The sequence below is a fragment of the Lethenteron reissneri genome, chromosome 27 (genome assembly GCF_015708825.2).
Source record: "Lethenteron reissneri isolate LAM-NWPU_2019-01 chromosome 27, ASM1570882v1, whole genome shotgun sequence".
Taxonomy (NCBI): Eukaryota; Metazoa; Chordata; class Hyperoartia; order Petromyzontiformes; family Petromyzontidae; genus Lethenteron; species Lethenteron reissneri.
This window is the reverse complement of record NC_083805.1, coordinates 1,868,466-1,891,793: the sequence shown is the minus strand read 5'-3', so window position 1 is coordinate 1,891,793 and position 23,328 is coordinate 1,868,466. Positions and strand designations below refer to the sequence as shown.

The 23,328-nt window shown below is 59.2% G+C and overlaps 1 protein-coding gene across 4 annotated transcripts in view; it reads right to left on the bottom strand.

Annotated features, from left to right (window-relative positions):
* LOC133348311 (small G protein signaling modulator 2-like) overlaps positions 1-23,328 on the bottom strand; it is a 51,276-nt gene that overhangs the window by 11,411 nt on the left and 16,537 nt on the right. The window contains exons 3-15 of one of the 4 annotated variants that reach the window (XM_061561048.1): positions 19,627-19,702; positions 16,289-16,517; positions 13,315-13,482; positions 12,132-12,199; positions 11,563-11,723; positions 10,694-10,834; positions 10,115-10,239; positions 7,674-7,730; positions 4,152-4,219; positions 3,019-3,182; positions 2,282-2,405; positions 1,774-1,930; positions 1,069-1,133 (exon numbers count right to left, since the gene is read on the bottom strand). In XM_061561048.1, coding sequence (XP_061417032.1) covers positions 1,069-1,133; positions 1,774-1,930; positions 2,282-2,405; positions 3,019-3,182; positions 4,152-4,219; positions 7,674-7,730; positions 10,115-10,239; positions 10,694-10,834; positions 11,563-11,723; positions 12,132-12,199; positions 13,315-13,482; positions 16,289-16,517; positions 19,627-19,702 — 1,603 coding nt within the window. The remainder of the gene's footprint in view (positions 1-1,068; positions 1,134-1,773; positions 1,931-2,281; positions 2,406-3,018; positions 3,183-4,151; positions 4,220-7,673; positions 7,731-10,114; positions 10,240-10,693; positions 10,835-11,562; positions 11,724-12,131; positions 12,200-13,314; positions 13,483-16,288; positions 16,518-19,626; positions 19,703-23,328) is intronic. The other 3 variants (XM_061561050.1, XM_061561049.1, XM_061561051.1) reach the window with 3 other exon arrangements.

The window sequence follows — 23,328 nt, the reverse complement described above, 5'->3', positions numbered from 1 at the left end:
ACAGACGGAACAGGTGGGATCTCATCGAGGGGAGGCAGTTTCAAAACATCTAACAAAGGCGGTGGTCACCGCATCGCGGCGCTTTCAGATGCGCTTTTGCAGCCGTCTGGAATGCTCTTCCTTCCGATATCGGGAAGCCACTGGAGCGATGGAAAACTCATTTCTTTAGAACTGCTTTTTCGTGTTTATTTTGTTGTCCTTCCCCGCACCTCCGAATAGTGCGGTTGGCTACGTACGGTGCGAAAGAAGTTCAACATCCCCGTACATTAATCTGTGCGATGATTCACCAACCCTCGCCTCGACACAGTGCGTGTGTAGCCACTATGTGGCACAGTGTGTAGCCACTATGTGGCACAGTGTGTAGCCACCACGTGGCACAGTGTGTAGCCACCACGTGGCACAGTGTGTAGCCACCACGTGGCACAGTGTGTAGCCACCACGTGGCACAGTGTGTAGCCACCACGTGGCACAGTGTGTAGCCACCACGTGGCACAGTGTGTAGCCACCACGTGGCACAGTGTGTAGCCACCACGTGGCACAGTGTGTAGCCACCACGTGGCACAGTGTGTAGCCACCACGTGGCACAGTGTGTAGCCACCACGTGGCACAGTGTGTAGCCACCACGTGGCACAGTGTGTAGCCACCACGTGGCACAGTGTGTAGCCACCACGTGGCACAGTGTGTAGCCACCACGTGGCACAGTGTGTAGCCACCACGTGGCACAGTGTGTAGCCACCACGTGGCACAGTGTGTAGCCACCACGTGGCACAGTGTGTAGCCACAACGTGGCACAGCGTGTAGCCACTAGTGCCCAGAGATATCTAAGAACTTCCTTGAGGAAGCCAGTTGTGGGGGGGACCGTACGTGCGTGCGTGTGTGAATGCGTGTGTGAATGCGTGTATGTGTGTGCGTGTGCGTGCATGCGTGTGCGTGTGTGCGCGTGCATGCGTGTGTGTGTGCGTGTGTGTGTGTGCGTGCGCGTGCGTGAATGCGTGTCTGTGTGTGTGTGCGTGTGTGTGTGCGTGCTTTCCGGGTGACGACTTGGTCACTTGGTGCCGCCACACTCACATCCGTAGAACGCCCGCGAGAGGATCTGCCTCTTCATGGTCTCGCACAGCAGCTTCAGCGGGGCCCTGCGGGGCGGCACGGGCAGGACGCGCACGTCACGCAGTGGCCGCGACAACAATTTTACTCTACGGGAAATTTGCCTCGATAATCCCACGATCAGCGTCATCCTCCAGAGAATGCTAAACCGAGTTTAGCGCAGAACCAAGTTTAAATGTAATAAATAAATAAATACACACTCCTTGCCCCATCCCCCGCACCTCCGATGAGCAACGGTTGGCCATCGCACGGTGCAAAAGACGTTCAACGTGCATACAGACAGACATGGTGCGTGCGTCAACAATAACCACACGGTCGGTGATGTTTCGCGCAATGGCCCTTCTTTACAGCACATAATATATTAATTATTTTGAGATTCGCATGCTCTGAAAAAGGGCGACCACCCGAAACGTCGCCCATTACACATTCTTCCTTTAAAGGCCACCGCGCCGCGTTATTGACGAGCGTGCCGAGTTTTTGCGTTTGTTAATTTCGTCCGATCGCAGTTGGGCGGCTGAAACCCGGCCTCGGCGGTGCCAGCTCAGCACTCTGACCTTTGACTCCCTCGCGCGGCAGCCCCTCTGCCCACGAGATATGATTGAACGGCAGTAAGCGTTCGTTGGACGGCAGATACATTGGTTCATCCCGGAGTGACCCGCCCCGAGGCACCTGTCGTGAGCGCAGGTGATGAGCGAGGAGGAGCGAGCGTCGGGGGGAGTGGCGGCCGGAGAACACGAACACGACCCCCGCCGAGTCGACCCCTCCAGTTGCCACGACAACACGGCCTGCATGCCGCCCCCCTGCAGCTCCAGGAGGTCAGGGGGCACTGTTGGTGGAGTGGTGGGGGGGGGGGGCGTGATGGGGGTGGATGCGAGAGTAGGGAGTTGGCGGTGGGTGGAAAAGCGTCGTGAAGGCTGGAATTCAATCGGCTGTTGTGTCAGCCACGCGACCGTGGTGTGTGTACGCTTGTGCACATGATTGTGTCTAGCGCAGTGTGTAAACATCAGCGCTGGGGAGACAAAGGCGGCCGGGCGTGGTGCTGGCCACACTACGGCTCCATGCACCATGCCAGCCTTCGTAGGTGCTCGTGAACTGCACTTTCCCAACTGCCTGTGGAAGGCTATTTGGGGGACCTTTCTCTGTGTATGTGTGTGTGCGTGCGTGAGTGCGCGCGTGCCGTTCTCGCTGCGCATGCTCGGGTAGGTGATGCGGAAGACGTAGTCCGTGGCCTCGTCCTCGCCTTCCCCGTCGGGCGGGCGGCCGCGGCACGATCGCCGCTTCAGCTTGGGGAACACCTTGCCCTGCGGGGGGGGGGGGCGGGGGGGGGGGGGGGGCGACGCTCGTTAGCCGCACGAGCAATCGCATCCAAGCAACGACATCCGAGCAGTTCACCTACGGAGCTCCCGACCCGCCGGGCGGCTGCGAGGTGGCCAGCGAACGGCCATACCGCCCATGAGTCTGTGGGCGCAGATCCTAAGGGTGCTGTCATCCCCTCGTACGCCTGCTGGATATTCTCCCGGGTACTTCTGATTTTCCCCCACCCCCCCCCCCCCCCCCCACGTGGAGCAGAATTTCCAACGTTGCCACGATTCGTGCAACCGTTCCCACGTAGCAAACGCCATTCCTAGATTCGTTATCCACTTTATTCACACCCCAGAAAAATACGAGCACATCGCTCTCCCAATGTGCCGGGCCGGTCCCTAACACCGCCACCACCACCACCTTTGACCTTGGCGCGATTCATTCTACCACCTAAGCGGCAACATACCGCGGCCACGCACGAGTACCGGGCTCCTCTAACCCCCTGAGCTCGTTCACCGCACGGGGCGGGGGTGGCGGGGTCACCAGGCAATCGCAGGACATCTCAGCAGAAACGCCCTGGGGAAGGAACGTGGGAGCGCAGCGTGCGGGCACCTTGCCACGCTGCGACCAGAGCGGCGGGTCGAGTTGACCGCGGGGCAGAAGGCCGTTCTCCATGCACGAGAGGAAGGCCAGGAGGTGGCCGCCCTGCGGGAAGTGCAGCGGGGGTCTCTGCACGCCGTCCTGGCTCACCAGCACCACCGTGCCGCCGTTGTCGGCTGCGGTCCGGGCCCCGGCGCACAGGAGATGGGGGGGATGCGGGGGGGGGGGACAGGGGTGTCAGAGAATGTCAACGTGGGGGGGCAGGGGGGGTGAGCGGGTGTCCTGGAAGGCCACTGCTGGGGCTACCCGTGCCCAGGTGATTCAATGAATTGTCAAGATTTGGGGTTTGCGATTAGATTTCAGGAATTGGTCCTCGTCGCAAACGTCTCGTTGGCATGTTCCGTTACCTTCTGTTTCTGTCTTGTTAGGTCCGTTAGCCAGTAGGCAACCTCTGCCAGCGGGTGTTCGACACTTCACGTGGCCTTAAAGTGTACATAGCCTGGCACAAGCGCCATGGTTACGTCACCGCCACTTAGTGGCGAATGGCGGTTGTTGTTGTTGTTGTGGGTGCGTGTGTGCATCCACCTCCAGGTAGTGTCGCGGTTAGCGCTACGCTGCGCTACGAACCTGGCGACCCGGATTTGATTCCCGCTAACGGCCAACACCGGTGATGATTATCTAAACCGGACGTGGGCCTTCTCTAGGTATACTCAGCCTAAAATTAGTACCTCGTGTGATGTGTAAGCATCGCCACTGGGGAGACAAAGGCGCCCGGGCATGGTGCTAGCCACCCACCCCCTCGTGTGCCGTTCCAGCCTTCATAGGTTTTCGCAAACAGCACTTGCCCCTACAGTCTGCTAAAGACTATGCGGGAGATCTTTATCTTGGTGTTTTCTGCACCTTGGTGCTCACGCTCACCAGCTGAGATGAACATTCACAACAGACATCAGCTGCGCTCTCTGGGAGCAAGTCTCAGCGAACGGGGTCAAGAGGAAGCAGAGCGCGAACACGTAGTGACACCTCGTCACACGGCTGCCTCCACAAGCGACGGCCCACACTATTTGCCGTGGGACGGGAGAAGGGTGCCGCTCGTGTGGGTACGTCACCGTGTGTGTAGGTCCCTGTACACTCGCGCGAGTACTCACGCTGCTGGTGGCAGTGCAGATACACGATATCCTCCATGTGAACGGTGATGGCATAGTCCCAGTACACACTGCGCACGCACACAGAGACAAAGATCCCACGTAGAGTCTCAACAGCGAGCAGCTATGAAGGCCGGCACGGCACGCGAGGGGGTCGCCGGCCAGCACCACGCCCGTTCTGCCTTTGTATCCCCAGTGGCGATGTTACACACCGTACCAGGTTCCCACTTGAGGCTGAGTCGACCTCGGGCAGCCCCAGGACCGGTTCAGATAATGGCCACCGGTGTTGGACGGGAGCGGGAATCAAACTCGGGTGGCCGGGTTCGTAGCGCGGCTCGCTAACCGCTGGGCCACCGCTCTCCACACGCAAACGGCCGCAGAGGTCACAGAGTGACCTCCTGCTGCTCAAACGAGCGCTGACGCATCGGTGCTCATCCCCTGCTTAAAGCCCTGCAAAGTCAGTGGTGGAAATTCCACATTACCATGACGGGGTTTAGTCTACCCATACGACAACCACCGTTGACGACGCCACAAAGGGGTGGTTATTTTATCGACCCTGGAGAGAAGAATGATCGGTTGAATCAACCCCTCCAGTCGGGATGTGCGACCGTCCGATTGCGAGCCGCTCACTTCATTCCTCGTGGGGTGGGGGCTGAAACGAATTTTTTTCTATATAATTAAAACAAAAACTTGTAGCGACCAAAGTATTGATTTGCATGTTACAATTTCAATTAACGTCCGAAGACGAGAGAGCTCAAGGTTGTGGCGAGCCGGGAGGTGGCCGGACGCGTCCAAGCGCACGGGCTGCCCGGGTCGCGGCCAGCCACGTCGGCCTTCAGGGGGCTCCGCTGGGTAGGCCGCGCCCGGACGCCACGAGCCCGTCAGTCGCTCTGGCGGGGCCTGTGCCCTCTTAGCCCGAGCCACCTACGACGACGTCGTCGACAACAACAACAACATCGGCGTCGTCGTCGTTAACAACACGGGCACAAGCAAGCGCAAGCAGGAAGCACAATCACACACAACACGTGGGAGACGGCACAACCGGGCAGCTGACATCCGTAATCCAGGCAGACACGAAGTTCATTGTCAGCCAGGAGACAGTTCACCTTGTGACCCGAACGAGACGGAGCAGTCCCACAAACAACACAGTGCGTGGTGGGACTCGGTGAGGCTTTCCTGGATCAATAATTTACGTTGGGATGTTGGGTGCAATTGTCTTTTCAAGGAAATCAGAGTTCCCCAGAGGAACCCGACACACACGCGCACACACACGGGGGTACAACCCTTGGTGGCTAACGGTGGTATGTTAGTAAACCGGCACTCTGTAAAGCCACCTCCTGGCCATCTCGCAGCTCAGCGGAGTCTAGGAGTCTCACAAATCTCTACGTGATCCACCTACCCTCGTCTCGCCACCACCCCCCCCCCCCCTCCTCAAGTACGGTCCTGGAATCAGGCCGCCGCGCGTTCGGCCCGACTCGAAAATCAAAGCCGAGCGAGCGCCGGTGGCCCCGACTCCAGCGCCGACCCCGGCCAGGTCAGCGGCGCGCGGCGGTGAAATCCGAGCCGGCACAGGGCCCGAGCTCCCGTGGGCAGCGGCCACCCCCCCCCTCCCCCTTCGGCCCCAGCGCCGCCGTGTAAAGTAGAAAATTCATCACCGCCGAGCATCGACCCGCACGCGCCAACGCCGACCCTTGAAGGTCACCGCTGACGCAGGCGTCCCCACCGCCACGGGATTGGGGTGCGGGTGAAGAAGGGGGAAATGGCATCAAACGGAATCCCGGCCCCGTGCAAGAGCCGGTCAAATTAACACGAAATTTACTCCGCAGGGGATCGAGCGAACGTCCCGCGAACCAGGGCCGTCCCAGGAAACCCACAGAGACGAGGGGAAGCCCTGGGAGGGGGTGGAGGGGGACGAGAGCGGCCACGGGAACGCGCGATGAGGAGGGGGTCTCACAGGCAGCGTGAGCCCTGGGGGGTCCGTGGAAGCGAAGTCGCCCCCGAGTCCCCGCAAACTCCCCCCCCCGCCTCCCTAACGAGGCCAGTGAACTCGTTAACTCAGGCTGAGGTCATCCCGGCACCCATTAAGGCATCGCTATTCAATTTGTTGACCTTTGTGCTACCGGGTGGAAGTGCGCTGGGAACCAATAATCAGGGCCTCATTGCTCACTGATTTTTTTTTTCGGGCCGTTGGTAGACAGCAGTGGGTATGTGACGAGTAGACACAGCCACAGCGATGGGATATACTCATGGAATTAAGTCCTGCTTACAAACGATGATGATTATGATGGTATCCCTTATTACTCCAAGAAAGCCTCACAAACTCATTCCTTGTTAAGGGAGTCATCATTGTCATGTTTGGCCCAATTACTTTTTCCAAAACGCATTCATGTGACTGTGGGAGAAAAGCGGAGGGACTGGTGGCAAGAACTCGAGGGAGATCCGGTGAATGCGCTCACAAGACGGTCCCACGGCAACAGGGGCACGTATCGCGAGGGCACACTACCTCCTCGCTCGCTCGACCATTTTTGTCGTTAATACGGCCATTTACGGCAGGGGGCTTAATTAAATTCCCACGAGCAGGAATGCGAATGGCCATCAAGGACGCTGACGCCGACGCTCGTCACCACCATCGAGGCAACGTCCTGCCGCCCCCCCCCATCCCGGGTGACAGCATGGGTTGGGGGGGGGGGCACGGGTGCATCGTCATCACCGACAACGCTACGGCCTGGGGTGGCGACGTTAAATTTCGTCGCCACGCAGCCGCAAGTTGCCGCGTGCCGATCAAGAGTTGGGAGGCCCTCGGTAGTGACGGAAGTGGCTGAGCGCCCCTCCAGCATCCGATTAGTATGGCCAAGATGCTTGCGGTCATGGATAAATATGATTTGTAGGCCATTTCGAGGCGGTAGGCTGCACGTGGTACACATCTGCCAATATTACTAATTTAAGTGTTCTTTCATTGCAAGGCCCGTGGGCCACTGCCGGTCCCAGGTGCCCTTTCATGCGGCCCCCGACAATAAACAAAGAGTGAAAACCCAATGGTGTTTCAAATGTGTGGCGGCCCTCACACTGATGATGTCTTATTGGCGAAAGTGGCCGCCCTCTGAAAGATTAGTGAAGAACACTGACTTAAGCGGTCGGCTGACGATGTTGAAATTGTTCGACTGCAAACCCAATTTCAAAGTGAATCGCACCACTTGACGGAATTTGTTGAGAGTACATTATTTTTCTCCCACTCAACAGTTGCGGTGAAGGGTTTGCAAATCGCTGAAATTGGTCAGGTTCGAGATAAGTAACCGAAACACAAAGTTCCGCCGGGTCAAACGCATTCCCCTCTGGAACCCGGTCGGTGCGTCCCACACGCTTGGGCCGCGACGGGCCGCAGTCAGCCGCGGGATCGCACCCAGCCCTGCGGGCCGGGCCGCGGCCTCCCGGGCCCCGTTCCGAGTGAAGAAATCGAACCCTCTGTCCCCCCACCCCCCCCTCCCCGACAACGAAGGAGCGTCAGGGCCAGACTGGCGTACTCACAGTTTCTGGCAAGGGCTCTTGTCCAGCGACACGCTCCCGGGGGGACCCACGGCGGGGCTGCGAGCGAACGAGCGGTGCCGCCGCCGCCGCCGCAGGATGGAAAACACGGCGCGGAACGGAGCGTGCGGCACGCGGCATGCACGCCACGACGCAGCATGCACGACATGAGGGGGCGGGGGGGCGAGAAGAGCGAGAAGGTGAGAGAGGCGACGGGGCAAGGGGACCCCCCGCTCGCGGGGCGCACGCGGACTCGTAGACACGCGCCCGCTTCCACACAAAGGCAAAGATCCCCCGGTCCCCGTGGAGCCTGCAACGGGCTGTGTGGGCAAGTGCTGTTAGCGAGCGCATATTAAAGCTGGCACGGCGCACGACGAGGTGGTGTCGATCGCACCACGCACGGCCGCTTTCGTCTCGACCAGTGCTGATGTTTACATGGTCACAGCAGGTGCTCATTTTAGGCCGAGTCAACCCAGGTGAGGCCCAGGACAGATTTAGATGTTTGTCACTGATGTTAGCCGTAGCCGGTAGCTCCTTGCAGGTCGGCAGGTTCATTGCGCAGTGCGCTCACCGCTACGTCGCCGCCGCCGCTGCTGCGCACGCACACACACACACACCTCTCCTCCACTCTCACGCCCCAGGGACTCCCCCACCCCCCCACCACTTCGTCTCCGTCCCCCACGCCCCTCCCAGCTCTCTCACCCCCCTCCAGCAGCGAGCGGTCGTGCATCACAATGGCAGCCAGCAGACACGGCCACGGAACGACCGCCCGAGGGGCCGGCCGGCCGTCAGCTTCGGAGCGGACCACGGGACGAGCGCACGGGCGAGGCGCTCCTGGAGCCGGGCCACTTCCACGCTCGGCTCAACTTGAAAAAAATCCCCGCTTCGATCGGCCGGCAAGGCCATTCAGGCAGAGTGCGGTGCGCGACACGGCGGCTGATTTCCGGGAACGGTACCGGAGTGTTCTAGATTTGAAGTTTTCGTGACTGCAAGGATTCATACTCTTTGGTTTTTCGGTAAAGTCACGTAGGTTAAATTTATTTAACATTTTTTACCTACGTGACTTTACCGAAAAAACCAAAAAGTAGGTACCGGAGAGACTGCATGAGCCGGGATGAAAGGGACGGAGGGAGGGAGGTAGGGAGGGATGAAAGGGAAGGAGGGAGGGTGGGAGGGATGAAAGGGAGGGAGGGGCGGCCCTCCCCCTCCGTGCCAGCACTTCGCCACGCCAATTCGCGCCACCAGGCGATGGGTAGCCTCGGGCTCCGTTACTCGGCTACAAGAGAGATGGGTGGCGAGAAGTCTCTTGCCGCCAGTCGCCCGCTCGCCCTGTCGACCTCGGGGCGGGGGGAGGGGGCTGTGAATGACTCAGGCAGAGGGAATGACTCAGGCAGAGGGAATTACTCAGGCAGAAGGAATGACTCAGGCAGAGGGAATTACTCAGGCAGAAGGAATGACTCAGGCAGAGGGAATGACTCAGGCAGAGGGAATGACTCAGGCAGACGGAATGACTCAGGCAGAGGGAATGACTCAGGCAGAAGGAATGACTCAGGCAGAAGGAATGTCTCAGGCAGAGGGAATGACTCAGGCAGACGGAATGACTCAGGCAGAAGGAATGACTCAGGCAGAGGGAATGACTCAGGCAGAGGGAATGACTCAGGCAGACGGAATGACTCAGGCAGACGGAATGACTCAGGCAGAAGGAATGACTCAGGCAAAAGGAATGACTCAGGCAGACGGAATGACTCAGGCAGAGGGAATGACTCAGGCAGAAGGAATGACTCAGGCAGACGGAATGACTCAGGCAGACGGAATGACTCAGGCAGAAGGAATGACTCAGGCAGAAGGAATGACTCAGGCAGAAGGAATGACTCAGGCAGACAGAATGACTCAGGCAGAAGGAATGACTCAGGCAGAAGGAATGACTCAGGCAGAAGGAATGACTCAGGCAGAGGGAATGACTCAGGCAGACGGTCTTGCCGTGTTGCCGCCCCCGCCGGCAATGACTGCACATCTTCGATTCCCGCATCGCAGGTCAAAGGGCACGTCCCCCTCGTTGGAGCGAGACCGCAGTTTTTTATTTTATTTTGACCTATTTTTTTTTTTCGGAGCCGAAACCAACGGAGGCTTCATCTGCGAGGACAGCGGCGCGGACGCGCGTGGGAGAACCACACGGGGAGCGGATGACTCGGAGTAAGGCGACGACCGCCCAGAGCCGGGCATTGTGCGTGCAACGGGACGGTGATGGGGCAGTGGGCTGTGGGGGGATAGGAGATTCAGTTCACCACGTCGGCTTTCACGACCAATCCCTTACTCGCTGGCCGTGTCGGGTGGTGGAAGGTTACGACGCATTCATACTTACGCGATCTCACCCAGAAACCTTTATCGTAGGGACAGCACATGTTTGCGAGACGGGAAGGGAAGGGCAGAACTCAGCTCCTCACCTCTTTTCGAGCTCCCCGTCTCCCAGCGAGCCGTTCATCAGCTGGTTGGGCGTCCACTTGAGGGTGAGGTTCTCCGCCGTTTGGTGAAGGGACAGGTAGCCCGGGATCACCTCGGTGTCCTCCTTCTGCACACCGCCACGGCACAGCACCGGCAACATCCACCGCTACCGACGTCTCCACCGTTCGTCACCGGAGCGCTACCGGAGCGCTCGCTCGTCTACACCGACGCCGCCGAAACGTCACCTCTGCTGGCGACGTCGCCGCCATCACGCGTGTCGGCATCGCGAAGACTTCATCGCCGTCACCGCACTCCGGATACGCGGAAGCACGTGCGTGCGTGTGTGGGTGTGTGTGTTTGGGTGCGTGTGTGTATGAGTGCGTGTGTGTGGGTGCGTGTGTGTGGGTGCGTGTGTATGGGAGCGTGTGTGTGTGGGTGCGTGTGTGTGGGTGCGTGTGTGTGTGTATTGGCACACCCAGGCAAGCGTTCCGGCTTCTCGCTAACAGCACTTGCCCCAACAGTCTATTGCAGGCTATATGGGGGAACTTTGCCTTTGCTTTTTGTCCCCCCCCCGCACGTACGGGCTGCACGAGGACGTTGTTCTTGCCGTAGAGGAGGGTCGCGCGCGAGTTCTGGTGGAGCGACTCGACGTAGTCCCGTGCCGACAGCAGCGTGGCGCGCTCGTCCGACACGCTGCCGCTCGAGTGCCGCTTGCGGATTTGCTGCGGGCGGGGGGGGGGGGGCGTGAAACGCGGGGTGGTGGTGGGGGGGGTGCGGTGAATACACACGCAGCGCGCACACACAGCGCCCACTCGCAGCGCCCACACGCAGCGCCCACTCGCAGCGCACACACGCAGCGCACACACGCAGCGCACACACGCAGCACCCACTCGCACCGCACGCACGCAGCGCACGCACGCAGCGCACACGCAGCGCCCACTCGCAGCGTACGCACGCAGCGCACACACACAGCGCACACGCAGCGCCCACACGCAGCGTGCGCGTGTGGATAGCCACCGCGGCGCTGCAGCTGATCTCTTACAGCGCGTCGTGACCTGAGCTCAATCGCCAGAGCCAGGATATTTTACTCATCCTAGAGGAATCCGATGAGCTACGAAGCTCTTTCACGGATGTCCACTCGCGATGCACAACCGCTAAGATTAAACAAAGGCCTCCCTCTTCCCCTCTGCATGCCCCCCCCCCTCCCCCAATAGGGGCAGCACACTGGGGTGGCTAGTAAAGCATGAAAGAGGTCATCATGGCCGCACCAATAGATTCAAGGATCCATTGCTGCACTTCCAATCTCCGTGGTTACCCCTCCCCTCCGCGTCTCCCTCTTCACCGCGACGCCCGGTGCCGGGCCGGCGCGGGCAGGTCGGTGCGGGGGGGGCGGGGGGGGGCGGGGGTGGGCGGTGGGGGGCGGTGGGGGGGCGGTGGCGGCGCCCCTCACCTCGGTGAGGCTGATGTTGAGCGCCGGGCGCTTGGAGGGCGACTCGGCGCGGCTGTGCCCGCTGTGGATGCGGTGCCTCTGCACGAGCTCGTCAGCCGACGGGTCCGTCCAGAAGTGGTCGGCGGTCTTCATCTTGGTGTACTCGAGCGCGCACGGCCCCACTGCGCAGGTGGGGGGGGGGGGGGGGGGAGGGGACGACACGGCGGGTCCAGGCGGTGCCGTCACGTCGCGGAACGACGATCGATCGAGGCTCGAATTTACGCGGCGCCCAAAAAACGCGAGCAGGAGGAGGAGGGTGGGATTTCGTTGGCGGCCGTGCGTGCACGAGCGACGAACTTCTTTCGCACCGTACGTAGCCGGCCGTGCTAATCGGAGGTGCGGGGGGGGGAAGGACAACAAACTGACACGCACAACATATGTGCATTTGTGCACGGGCTTGCACACGCGATAAGCGTACAAACGTGAGGGCCCGTTGCGCGCGTGTGTGCTCTCGTACTTGTGCGTGTGTGCGTGCGTGCGTGCGTGTGTGCATGTGCATGTGTGCGTATGCGTGCGTGCGTGCGTGTCACCGAGCAGCGAGGCGAGGATGGCTCCGTCAACAGGGTCCATGAGCAGCGCCTCCTTCTCGTAGTACTTGCTGTGGGTTCACGCACAGCGGTCACGGCGCAGTCGGGGAGAACGGGGAGAGAGCGCAGGGAGGGGGGGGGGAAAGAGAGGGAGGGTGAGAAAGAGGGGCCAGAGAGAAAGAGAGAGCGAGAGAGAGCGAGCGAAAGTGAGATTGAGAGAGTGAGAGAGCATGGGAGAGCAAGAGAGCGAGGAAAGTGAGATTGAGAGGGTGAGAGATTTAACGCGGTTAGGAAGCGGTTCGGGTGATGGGTCCCGTGAGGACTGGCGATGGGTCACTAGCAGCAGCCGGAGGCTAAAGAGTGAAAATCGATTTCATAATTGCCTTATTATTTCTCCCTCTCCCCCCCCCCCTTAACCAATGAAGTGACACGGCACGGCCGGATAATTAACCGAGCGGCTGACAAATGAGCGGGGTGGGATTTTTGTAATAAAAGGAGCGGAGTCCACGAGCGCGGCGGTCGTTCGCTCCCCCAGAGCCTCGTGACGCAGACGGCGCCACGGGCGGGGGATGCGCAAAGAGATCTCCGTAGAATTGAATCGCGGTCAATTTCAACTAAAACTATAAAATAAAATAAAGTGTTTTATTTTGCCAGGCAGGGCCCACTGAGCTATGATAATAGGGGACTGTGCTATGGTGAGTTGCTGGTACGTGCAGAGCCGGAAGTCCTGTTCAGACATCGCTTTCCACCGAGATTAGCGGTGGCCGAGATTCCAACTCACGTGGGCAGGTTAATAGCGCAGTGGGATCACCACAGCAATTAAACGAAAAGATTGGACGATTTTTTTTCGTGGCCTTTTTTAAGAAGCGACCAGGCTATCACAAGTGATGGCCCAACGAAGTGGATTATCATCATCATCATCACCACGTGGAAATCCTATAGCAGCCAAACACTCAAAACACGTGGATGTTGATTCTAAATGTGGACATCGGTCACACAAAAAACAACCGATCCTCTCATTCAATCTTGATTTGAAGCTTTCGTGACTGCAGGAATCCATACTCTTAGAAAAAAAAAAAGTCTAACTATGCGACTTTACCGAAAGAACCAAAGAGTATGGATCCTCTCATTTGTCAACGACGATGATCTCTCCTCCCCTCCACCCCTCCACCCGAGCGGGTCTCACCACGCGTTGTCCACCAGGTACTGCGCGATCTTGTCCAGCACGCACTCGAACAGCGCCGTGCGCACCCACACGTGCTTCAGCGTCGTCGGGGAGAGGCCCCCCCCGCCGCCCTTGCCGAGCCCCCCTCCCTTCTTCGAGCTGTCCTGGCTCAGGGACTGGTGGCCTCTCCTGCGCACGTTCACGTGGGCACGCAAGCACGCGGGCGGCGCGCGCTTAGACGAGCGGAAGACGAAACGATTGGGGGGGGGGGGGTGCGGGGGGGGGGGGGTCGACGGGCACCCTCCTGGCGTCCCTGACGAGGCTTTGGAGAAGGGGTGGGGAAGCTTTTTTCTGCCAAGGGCCATTTGGATATTTATAACATGATTCGCGGGCCATACAACATTATCAACTTCAAAATTAGCCTGTTATATTTGGTCAAACGTTTAATTAACTCGCCCCTAATTTGATGGCTGGAACCGCTTCTCTTTGGCGAGGCGTGTGATGATGTTAGCTGGTGTTGATGATGTTGCTACTCGCAACTGCTTTTCCAGGCTTGCTCCTAGATGTATTGAATTTCGAGTCCCGCCTGCGGTTGCCTTGGCAGGGCCACACCAAATGATTTTGCGGGCCTCGTGCGGCCCGCAGGCCGGACGTTCCCCACCCCTGCTTTGGAGGAAAGGGTTAGCGGGTCACGCAGAGAAAGGGGTTGGGGGGGGCGACTATTTCCTCATCGTGTGGTGGGGGGCAGCGTCACATTTCAAAGAAGCTCGCTTCATTTCCACAACCGCAAGAAATCCCCCCTCTAGTACCGGCCTAGTGTGGCCCAGAGATGCTTTGCGGTGGTGGGATGCACGTTGCACTTCTTTCGCACCGTACGTAGCCAACCGTGCTCAGCGGAGGTGCGGGGGAAAGGCCCCGAGAGGCCGCAGCTTCCCGGCTCACAAACTCACGGCCCCGCCGGGCTGCGAGGTGGCCAAGCAGCACAGCAAGCGTCACGTGAACCCTCACAGCGAGTGTCACGTGAACCCCCACAGCGTCACGTGAACCCTCACAGCGTCACGTGAACCCCCACAGCAAGCAGCGTCACGTGAACCCTCACAGCGAGTGTCACGTGAACCCCCACAGCAAGCAGCGTCACGTGAACCCTCACAGCAAGCAGCACGTGAACCCTCAAAGCAAGTGTCACGTGAACCCCCCCGCAGCAAGCAGCGTCACGTGAACCCTCACAGCGAGTGTCTTGTGAACCCCCACAGCAAGCAGCGTCACGTGAACCCTCACAGCAAGCAGCACGTGAACCCTCACAGCAAGTGTCACGTGAACCCTCACAGCAAGCAGCGTCACGTGAACCCTCACAGCGAGTGTCACGTGAACCCCCACAGCAAGCAGCGTCACGTGAACCCTCACAGCAAGTGTCATGTGAACCCTCACAGTAAGCAGCGGCACGTGAACCCTCACAGCGAGTGTCACATGAACCCTCACAGCGAGTGTCACGTGAACCCCCACAGCAAGCAGCGTCACGTGAACCCTCACAGCGAGTGTCACGTGAACCCCCACAGCAAGCAGCGTCACGTGAACCCTCACAGCAAGCAGCACGTGAACCCTCACAGCAAGTGTCACGTGAACCCCCACAGCAAGCAGCGTCACGTGAACCCTCACAGCGAGTGTCACGTGAACCCCCACAGCAAGCAGCGTCACGTGAACCCTCACAGCAAGCAGCACGTGAACCCTCACAGCAAGTGTCATGTGAACCCTCACAGCAAGCAGCGGCACGTGAACCCTCACAGCGAGTGTCACATGAACCCTCACAGCAAGTGTCATGTGAACCCCCACAGCAAGCAGCGTCACGTGAACCCTCACAGCGAGTGTCACATGAACCCTCACAGCGAGTGTCACGTGAACCCCCACAGCAAGCAGCGTCACGTGAACCCTCACAGCGAGTGTCACGTGAACCCCCACAGCAAGCAGCGTCACGTGAACCCTCACAGCAAGCAGCACGTGAACCCTCACAGCAAGTGTCACGTGAACCCCCACAGCAAGCAGCGTCACGTGAACCCTCACAGCGAGTGTCACGTGAACCCCCACAGCAAGCAGCGTCACGTGAACCCTCACAGCAAGCAGCACGTGAACCCTCACAGCAAGTGTCACGTGAACCCTCACAGCAAGCAGCGTCACGTGAACCCTCACAGCGAGTGTCACGTGAACCCCCACAGCAAGCAGCGTCACGTGAACCCTCACAGCAAGCAGCACGTGAACCCTCACAGCAAGTGTCATGTGAACCCTCACAGCAAGCAGCGACACGTGAACCCTCACAGCGAGTGTCACATGAACCCTCACAGCAAGTGTCATGTGAACCCCCACAGCAAGCAGTGTCACGTGAACCCTCACAGCGAGTGTCACATGAACCCTCACAGCAAGTGTCATGTGAACCCTCACAGCAAGTGTTACGTGAACCCTCACAGCGAGTGTCACGTGAACCCTCACAACGAGTGTCACGTGAACCCCCACAGCAAGCAGCGTCACGTGAACCCCCAGGGCCTCCTCCTGAAAGAAGGGTGTTGAGACTCAGTGAGGCTTTCCACGGCAAACAAAGTACTTGTACACGATCATTTTCGTTATGGTTGAATCTGGATATGAGCACACCGCTCGAGAGCAGGGCCAGGTGTGATTATATCCCGAGTGTGCTTGTATCAGAAGTTGTCCGTTGCCTTCCCGCCACCACTGTACACTAAGCACGTGTTGCTTAAATCAGAACGGTGCTTCAACAAGATGTGCTTATATCCATTATTCTCGAAGGAGGCCCATCGAGAACGCCGGCTGGCAGAGCCGGAGCGAAGGCAGACGGCAACTCACGCGCCCATCACGACGGCTGGGAGAGGGCGCCCACCTGGTTACCGGTACCCACGGTGACGGCCGCTAGGCCCACGGGGACAGCCGGCATAACCGCGGGACACCTTGCTCGCATAGCCCACCGTGATGGCTGGGAAGGGGTGCCCACCTGGTTACCAGTACCCACAGGACAGCCGGTACCCACGTCGCACCCGTGGCTGCGATGCCGCACCCGCACCTGTCGTTTCGCGACTCCACCTCGTGCACCTTGCGGCACAGTTCGGCCGCCGGCGGAAAGACCTTGCCCAGCTTGGTGAAGAGCGCCGCCGTCTTGTCGCTGCGCAGGAAGCCGGCGGCGCGGCGGCGCAAGCCGTGCAGGAGGCAGCCCTCCACCGCGCCTGGGCGTCGCGAGGAGGGGGGGCACACGGGTTAAGGGGTCAAGGGGCCGGGGGCGGGGCATACGGGGCGTAAACCAAAGGGGGGCGGCCGGTTCGTCGATTTAAAATCGATTGCGGTGATCGCGAGATGCGCACGGATTTGTGCGCGTGAGAATCGCTGACGTTGGATCTGTGCGACGCCGTGCTCGCACCGCGGTCGACGTTCCCACGTCGCGTGCCCGGGACGGGGCCGCCCGCCAAAGTAAAACAACAAACCCGCTGGTGGCGACGCGACCTCGGCCATCCAAAATGTAAGGCCGGGTCCCGCTTCTACGGTGACCGTGCCTCCAAGGGTCACGAGAGATTTAGATCGGTAAAGCGACGTGACACCAGCAGCATCTCCAGATGCTGCACAGGAACGACCGCTCACATCAAATAATCATCATCATAATGCGGAGGAGACGTCAAATAACAGAGAATATCAACAGTGACCGACCACACACAAAGCTTTAAAGCAGCTTTCAAAATGGATGTAATATTCAAACCCAACATCACCATTTGGTGGGATATTTCCTAAAAGGAGGAACCTATTTTCCGCGTTATATTTGTTGTGTCGTGATGGCAACAGCAGCAGCAGTGTGCTCAGGAGCTCGATGCCAACGTCAACATCTGCTGCTGCTGCTCGGCACGACGAGAGAGGGCTCCAGCAGACACAGAGTTGGTGTCGTTCCTGCTCCTCCTCCGCTGAAAGAGCGCAGACTTCCACAGTGGTTCACGATATGGTCCGTGGTTTTTTTTTCACATAAGACATTTTCACATCGACTGTATATGCAGCAAACTCGGCCATGCTTACAGACACGAAGTCACAAAACCACGCGGAGTGGCCTCAAATCAAACGGAGACTCCAGCGGACCAGAGGCAAGGGGGGGGGCGCAGGAGGGGCTCTGGAGTGTGGATTTACACTGGGCGCGCTTGCAGCCACGCGAGCGACACAGGGAAATAGCTGAGCGAGAAAAACGGAGCCCCCAAACTCCGCCTATCTCTATAAGAAGTATATATATACAGTAGAGAGCACGCGCGAGAGTGCACGCGCTCGCTCGCGATGACTCCGCGCGACCGGGGGAGTGGCAGGGTTCGTCCCGCCGCCACCGCCGCCGCCGCCGCCGCGTCGTGAGAAGGGTTTGGAGGCGCAGCACGGTGAATGTGAAATCGGCACGGGGAAGTGAGTGGGTCAGAGTGCGGTGCTGGGGGGGGGGGGGCAGGCAGTGCCGGATCAAGGCGTGGGGGCTTTAGGGGCTGCAGCCCAGGGGCATCCAGAGATGAAGTGAAAAGTTATTTCACTTGTGAATGCTGAATTTTATTAGTTGTTAGCCTTGTAAAAATAAATATATATTTTTTTTTCTTTAACTTTGTTTTCCTTTTGGAAATATTACTGGGGGCCTCACAGTACCTGTAGTACCAGGGGCCTACACAATCTTAATCCGGCCCTGGGGGCAGGACACCGCGGGATCGTGTGTCGCGAGAGACGGACGCGGCGTTTGGTTGGCGGGGATTTGTTTGTTTTTTGGTAGTTTAATTTTAATTTAAAAGCGAACCTCTCCGCAAATTCCGGGGAACGCTCCACGACAAGCCGGCTCGCGTTATTGGATTTAAAGGCCAAAGGGCATCGCGCGCGCGCGTGCCGCTGCACCACAAAGTCGGCGGCGACTCTCAGCTCGGTGTCGACAGCTCAGCTGACGACGCGCGTGGAGGGGCGCGCGTTGTCAAAAAAATGTAAATACATTTCACGGGGAATTCGCTTTGTCGCGTCGCCGAGCGCAACAAATTAAAAACGCGTTCTGCTCAGGATTAGTTTTTATTTCAAGAATTTTTTTTTTAAGAATTGACTCCGTCTAATTTGGACGCTATATATACACGTACATTCGGAGACACCGGTTGTATCGTACTGACAGTGATTAATACAACGACGAGGGACAAAGCGAACGGGAGCACAGTAACCTCTCTACGCCAATGACGCAGGACCAGGGTTGGTGCACGTGGCTGTGAACGCGGCCTCCCCGTGTTGTGCACACACACAGAGACAGACCGCTGACTCCGTGAGCCAGACGAGTATACGTTGGTGCCGCTTGGTGCCACGTGGTTATCGGCCCCGTGGAACCTCGGCTGGGACCGACACGTGTGAGATATTTGGTGTGGGCTGCTCAGGGCAGACAGACAAAGCGAGTTCTATCTGCAGACAAGTCTGTCTAGAATCTAGACGGACAGATACCAATACACATTGCTCTCCCGACGGTAGATCGGGGCTGGGAGTGTTGGTGCAGTGGTCAGCGCACCGCGCTACGAACCCAGCGACCAGAGTTGGATTCCCGGCGACGACTAACGGCAGTGGCGAAAGTGATATCAGAACCGGCCCTGGGCCTCCTCCTCCTCCCCCAATCCGCACTGACCGGGTGAAGTACAACCGACATCGCTTGGGATGACAAAGGGCTGACGGTTATCATCATTATAATTTTAAATTCACTCTGGACCGACAGGTCACGAGACATGACAGGTCAGTCTATCATCCAGGCAGGTCCCCAGGGAGACGAGCCACTCCGGGCAGCGTGTCCGAGCCGCCGGCAGCAGAGAGGATCGCCGTTCCGCGATGGGAAATGCCCTCATTACTGCCGACGTCGGGATGGAGTGGTGTATGTAGGGGGGGGGGTGGCCACGGTTATAAATACCGCGGTGAATCACGGCGTCGCGAATAGATGTCGGTGACGCATCAACCACTGGCTCGCACGCCTCGCCGCCGATTGAGGGGGGGAGTGCCTTGGGGGTCACCGCAGCCACATGGGGGGTATGGGGGGGGGGAAGTTGTTTTGGCATTCACACCACGGACTCATGAGAAATACAGAGACACGAGGGCCACGGGGAGACGTGGGCCACAAGAACACGAACGAAGTCGCTACCTTCATGAGTAAGGAAGTGATTAAGCGCTGTGAGCCCGAGCCAACCAGCACGCACGATGGACGCTGCGAGGTGAAGACGTGGCGATGGGATGGGATGGAGGGAGTTTGAGCCATGGGCCTGCGCAGCAACTTGCGCAGACAACGTTTGTCTCCCTCTTGGGCTGTCCCGGGGCCCTTACCGCACAGCGAGATGATGTGGCTGCTGTCTTCATGCACAAACTTCCGAGTCACCGCCTCCTCCATGATTTGCTTCACCTGACGGGACACGCGGACGCGCGCGATCACACACACACATACACACACATACATACACACACATACACACAAAGACACATACAGACACACACGCACACATACACAACGCACGCATTTGCTAAGAACCCACTCGTGAACTCACAGGAACCCACTCGTGAACTCACAGGAACCCACGCGTGAACTCACAGACTACTGCTGACTGTTAGCGAGCACCTATTAAGGTAGCAAAGAGCGCACGAAGCGGCGCCGACGCCAACGTGACAACGCACCACCGAGCACCACGTACTCGTTTTAGGCCGAGTCGACTTAGGGGAGTCCCAAATCATTTCTAAATATCACCTGCCACTGATGTTAGCCGTGACCGGGAATCGGACTCAGGCCACAAGTTACTGGACAGCTATGAGAAAAGAGCTTAAAAGCTCATCGGATTTCTCCAGGACAAATGTTGGTATGCTACCCAAAGACAAAGATCCCCCGTGTAGCCTTAACAGACTGTAGGGGCAAGTGCTGTTAGCGAGCACCTATGAAAGCCGGCACGGCATACGAGGGAGCAACCGATCCATTAGCACCTCGAATTTGGAAAAGCGGCCATTCAATGATGATCGATCAATCACACGCAACGGGCAGCCTTCTACCCCTGTCAACCGCTACATTGCCATATAATGTTCAAAGAAGTCATTCCTATTCAGGGATATGTTAACACCTATATATATAAATACACCATCAGCTGCCCCTATTCAAATGTTAATTACTAAATGCGTGGACCGTAACAGCAACCGTTAAAACACAAATCACAACGTACCAGGGGGAATAATTTTCTACCGATACATTGCCAAATTTGTAAAACAATGTAACTCCGCTTTAACCTGGAATCCTCCAAACAAAAAAAGCCCGCGCAACCATTCCCCTTCCGCCGATATGATTTGCCGAGCGTTCGATCACAGCCATCCGCATTCACCAACAAACACCACCACCAGCAGAAAACCCAACGCAGAAGATGCCTGGGGTTTGATCTCCACCCTAAACCGCATCCACTGCACAAAGCACGGCGGCAGTGACTGCGGATACCTGACGATGCCACGAATTGAAAATGAAAAACTCTCCCAGTGGTGTCGTGGTGCGACTGTGCTCATCCAGAACAGAGGCCGTACGACGTGGAACGACGCAATGCCCCGATCCACAAATACGAAGGAGACATCGCAGCGATGACGATGATCCACTACGACCACTCCGCTTGCTCCTGACGCGGTGATAGCTGAGCTTGACCACCTCAATGTGACATCGAGTTGTTGATGCTCTGCATCTACATCAGCCGCCCTACTAAAGAAGAAGATGAATGCTGTCGCTTGGCTCTCCAACACACTACCGCTGTGCTGGACTAGTGACGAATTGGCACGTTCTGTTTACGTGACAACCCTTACTAGTTGGCCGTGTCGGGTGGTGGCGGGTTTGACGACACATTTATATATTCACGCGATCTAACCCAACAAAAACCTCGATTATGGAAGATGAAGACCACCACCACCACCAGAGTGGCCATCGGTTTGTGGGGAGGCTGCAGAGCCCCGCGTTTGTGAAGCTGGAGCGGCTTTGGTGGCGACGGTGGCGGCCGCCGACAACGCGGAGACTGCGTTCCGCCCTCTGACCCCGTTCGTTCACGGCCGTGTTCACCATTCGGGGTGTGGAGGGAGGGGCTAGGGGTCTGTGGAGGGAGGGGCTAGGGGTGTGTGGAGGAAGGGGCTAGGGGGGTGTAGAGGGAGGGGCTAGGGGGGTGTGGAGGGAGGGGTTTGGGATGTGGAGGGAGGGGCTAGGGGTGTGTGGAGGGAGGGGCTATGGGGGTGTGGAGGGAGGGGCTAGGGGTGTGTGGAGGGAGGGGTTTGGGATGTGGAGGGAGGGGCTAGGGGTGTGTGGAGGGAGGGGCTAGGGGTGTGTGGAGGGAGGGGCTAGGGGTGTGTGGAGGGAGGGGCTCGGGGTGTAAAGGGAGGGGCTAGGGGTGTGTGGAGGGAGGGGCTAGGGGTGTGTGGAGGGAGGGGCTAGGGGTGTGTAGAGGGAGGGGCTCGGGGTGTGGAGGGAGGGGCTAGGGGTACCCCTGTGGAGGGAGGGGCTAGGGGTGTGTGGAGGAAGGGGCTAGGGGGGTGTAGAGGGAGGGGCTAGGGGGGTGTAGAGGGAGGGGCTAGGGGGGTGTGGAGGGAGGGGTTTGGGATGTGGAGGGAGGGGCTCGGGGTGTGGAGGGAGGGGCTAGGGGTGTGTAGAGGGAGGGGCTAGGGGTGTGTGGAGGGAGGGGCTAGGGGTGTGTGGAGGGAGGGGCTAGGGGTGTGTGGAGGGAGGGGCTAGGGTGTGTGGAGGGAGGGGCTAGGGGTGTGTGGAGGGAGGGGCTAGGGGTGTGTGGACGGAGGGGCTAGGGGTGTGTGGAGGGAGGGGCTAGGGGTGTGGAGGGAGGGGCTAGGGGCGTGTGGAGGGAGGGGCTAGGGGTGTGTGGAGGGAGGGGCTAGGGGTGTGGAGGGAGGGGCTAGGGGTGTGTGGAGGGAGGGGCTAGGGGTGTGTGGAGGGAGGGGCTAGGAGTGTGTGGAGGGAGGGGCTAGGGGTGTGGAGGGAGGGGCTAGGGGTGTGTGGAGGGAGGGGCTAGGGGTGTGTGGAGGGAGGGGCTAGGGGTGTGTGGAGGGAGGGGCTAGGAGTGTGTGGAGGGAGGGGCTAGGGGTGTGTGGAGGGAGGGGCTAGGGGTGTGTGGAGGGAGGGGCTAGGGGTGTGTGGAGGGAGGGGCTAGGGGTGTGTGGAGGGAGGGGCTAGGGGTGTGTGGAGGGAGGGGCTAGGAGTGTGTGGAGGGAGGGGCTAGGGGTGTGTGGAGGGAGGGGCTAGGAGTGTGTGGAGGGAGGGGCTAGGGGTGTGTGGAGGGAGGGGCTAGGGGTGTGTGGAGGGAGGGGCTAGGGGTGTGTGGAGGGAGGGGCTAGGGGTGTGTGGAGGGAGGGGCTAGGGGTGTGAGGACGGAGGGGCTAGGGGTGTGGAGGGAGGGGCTAGGGGTGTGAGGACGGAGGGGCTAGGGGTGTGGAGGGAGGGGCTAGGGGTGTGTGGAGGGAGGGGCTAGGGGTGTGTGGAGGGAGGGGCTAGGGGTGTGTGGAGGGAGGGGCTAGGGGTGTGTGGAGGGAGGGGCTAGGGGTGTGTGGAGGGAGGGGCTAGGGGTGTGGAGGGAGGGGCTAGGGGTGTGTGGACGGAGGGGCTAGGGGTGTGTGGAGGGAGGGGCTAGGGGTGTGTGGAGGGAGGGGCTAGGGGTGTGGAGGGAGGGGCTAGGGGTGTGTGGAGGGAGGGGCTAGGGGTGTGTGGAGGGAGGGGCTAGGGGTGTGTGGAGGGAGGGGCTAGGGGTGTGTGGAGGGAGGGGCTAGGGGTGTGTGGAGGGAGGGGCTAGGGGTGTGGAGGGAGGGGCTAGGGGTGTGTGGAGGGAGGGGCTAGGGGTGTGTGGAGGGAGGGGCTAGAGGTGTGTGGAGGGAGGGGCTAGGGGTGTGTGGAGGGAGGGGCTAGGGGTGTGTGGAGGGAGGGGCTAGGGGTGTGTGGAGGGAGGGGCTAGGGGTGTGTGGAGGGAGGGGCTAGGGGTGTGTGGAGGGAGGGGCTAGGGGTGTGGAGGGAGGGGCTAG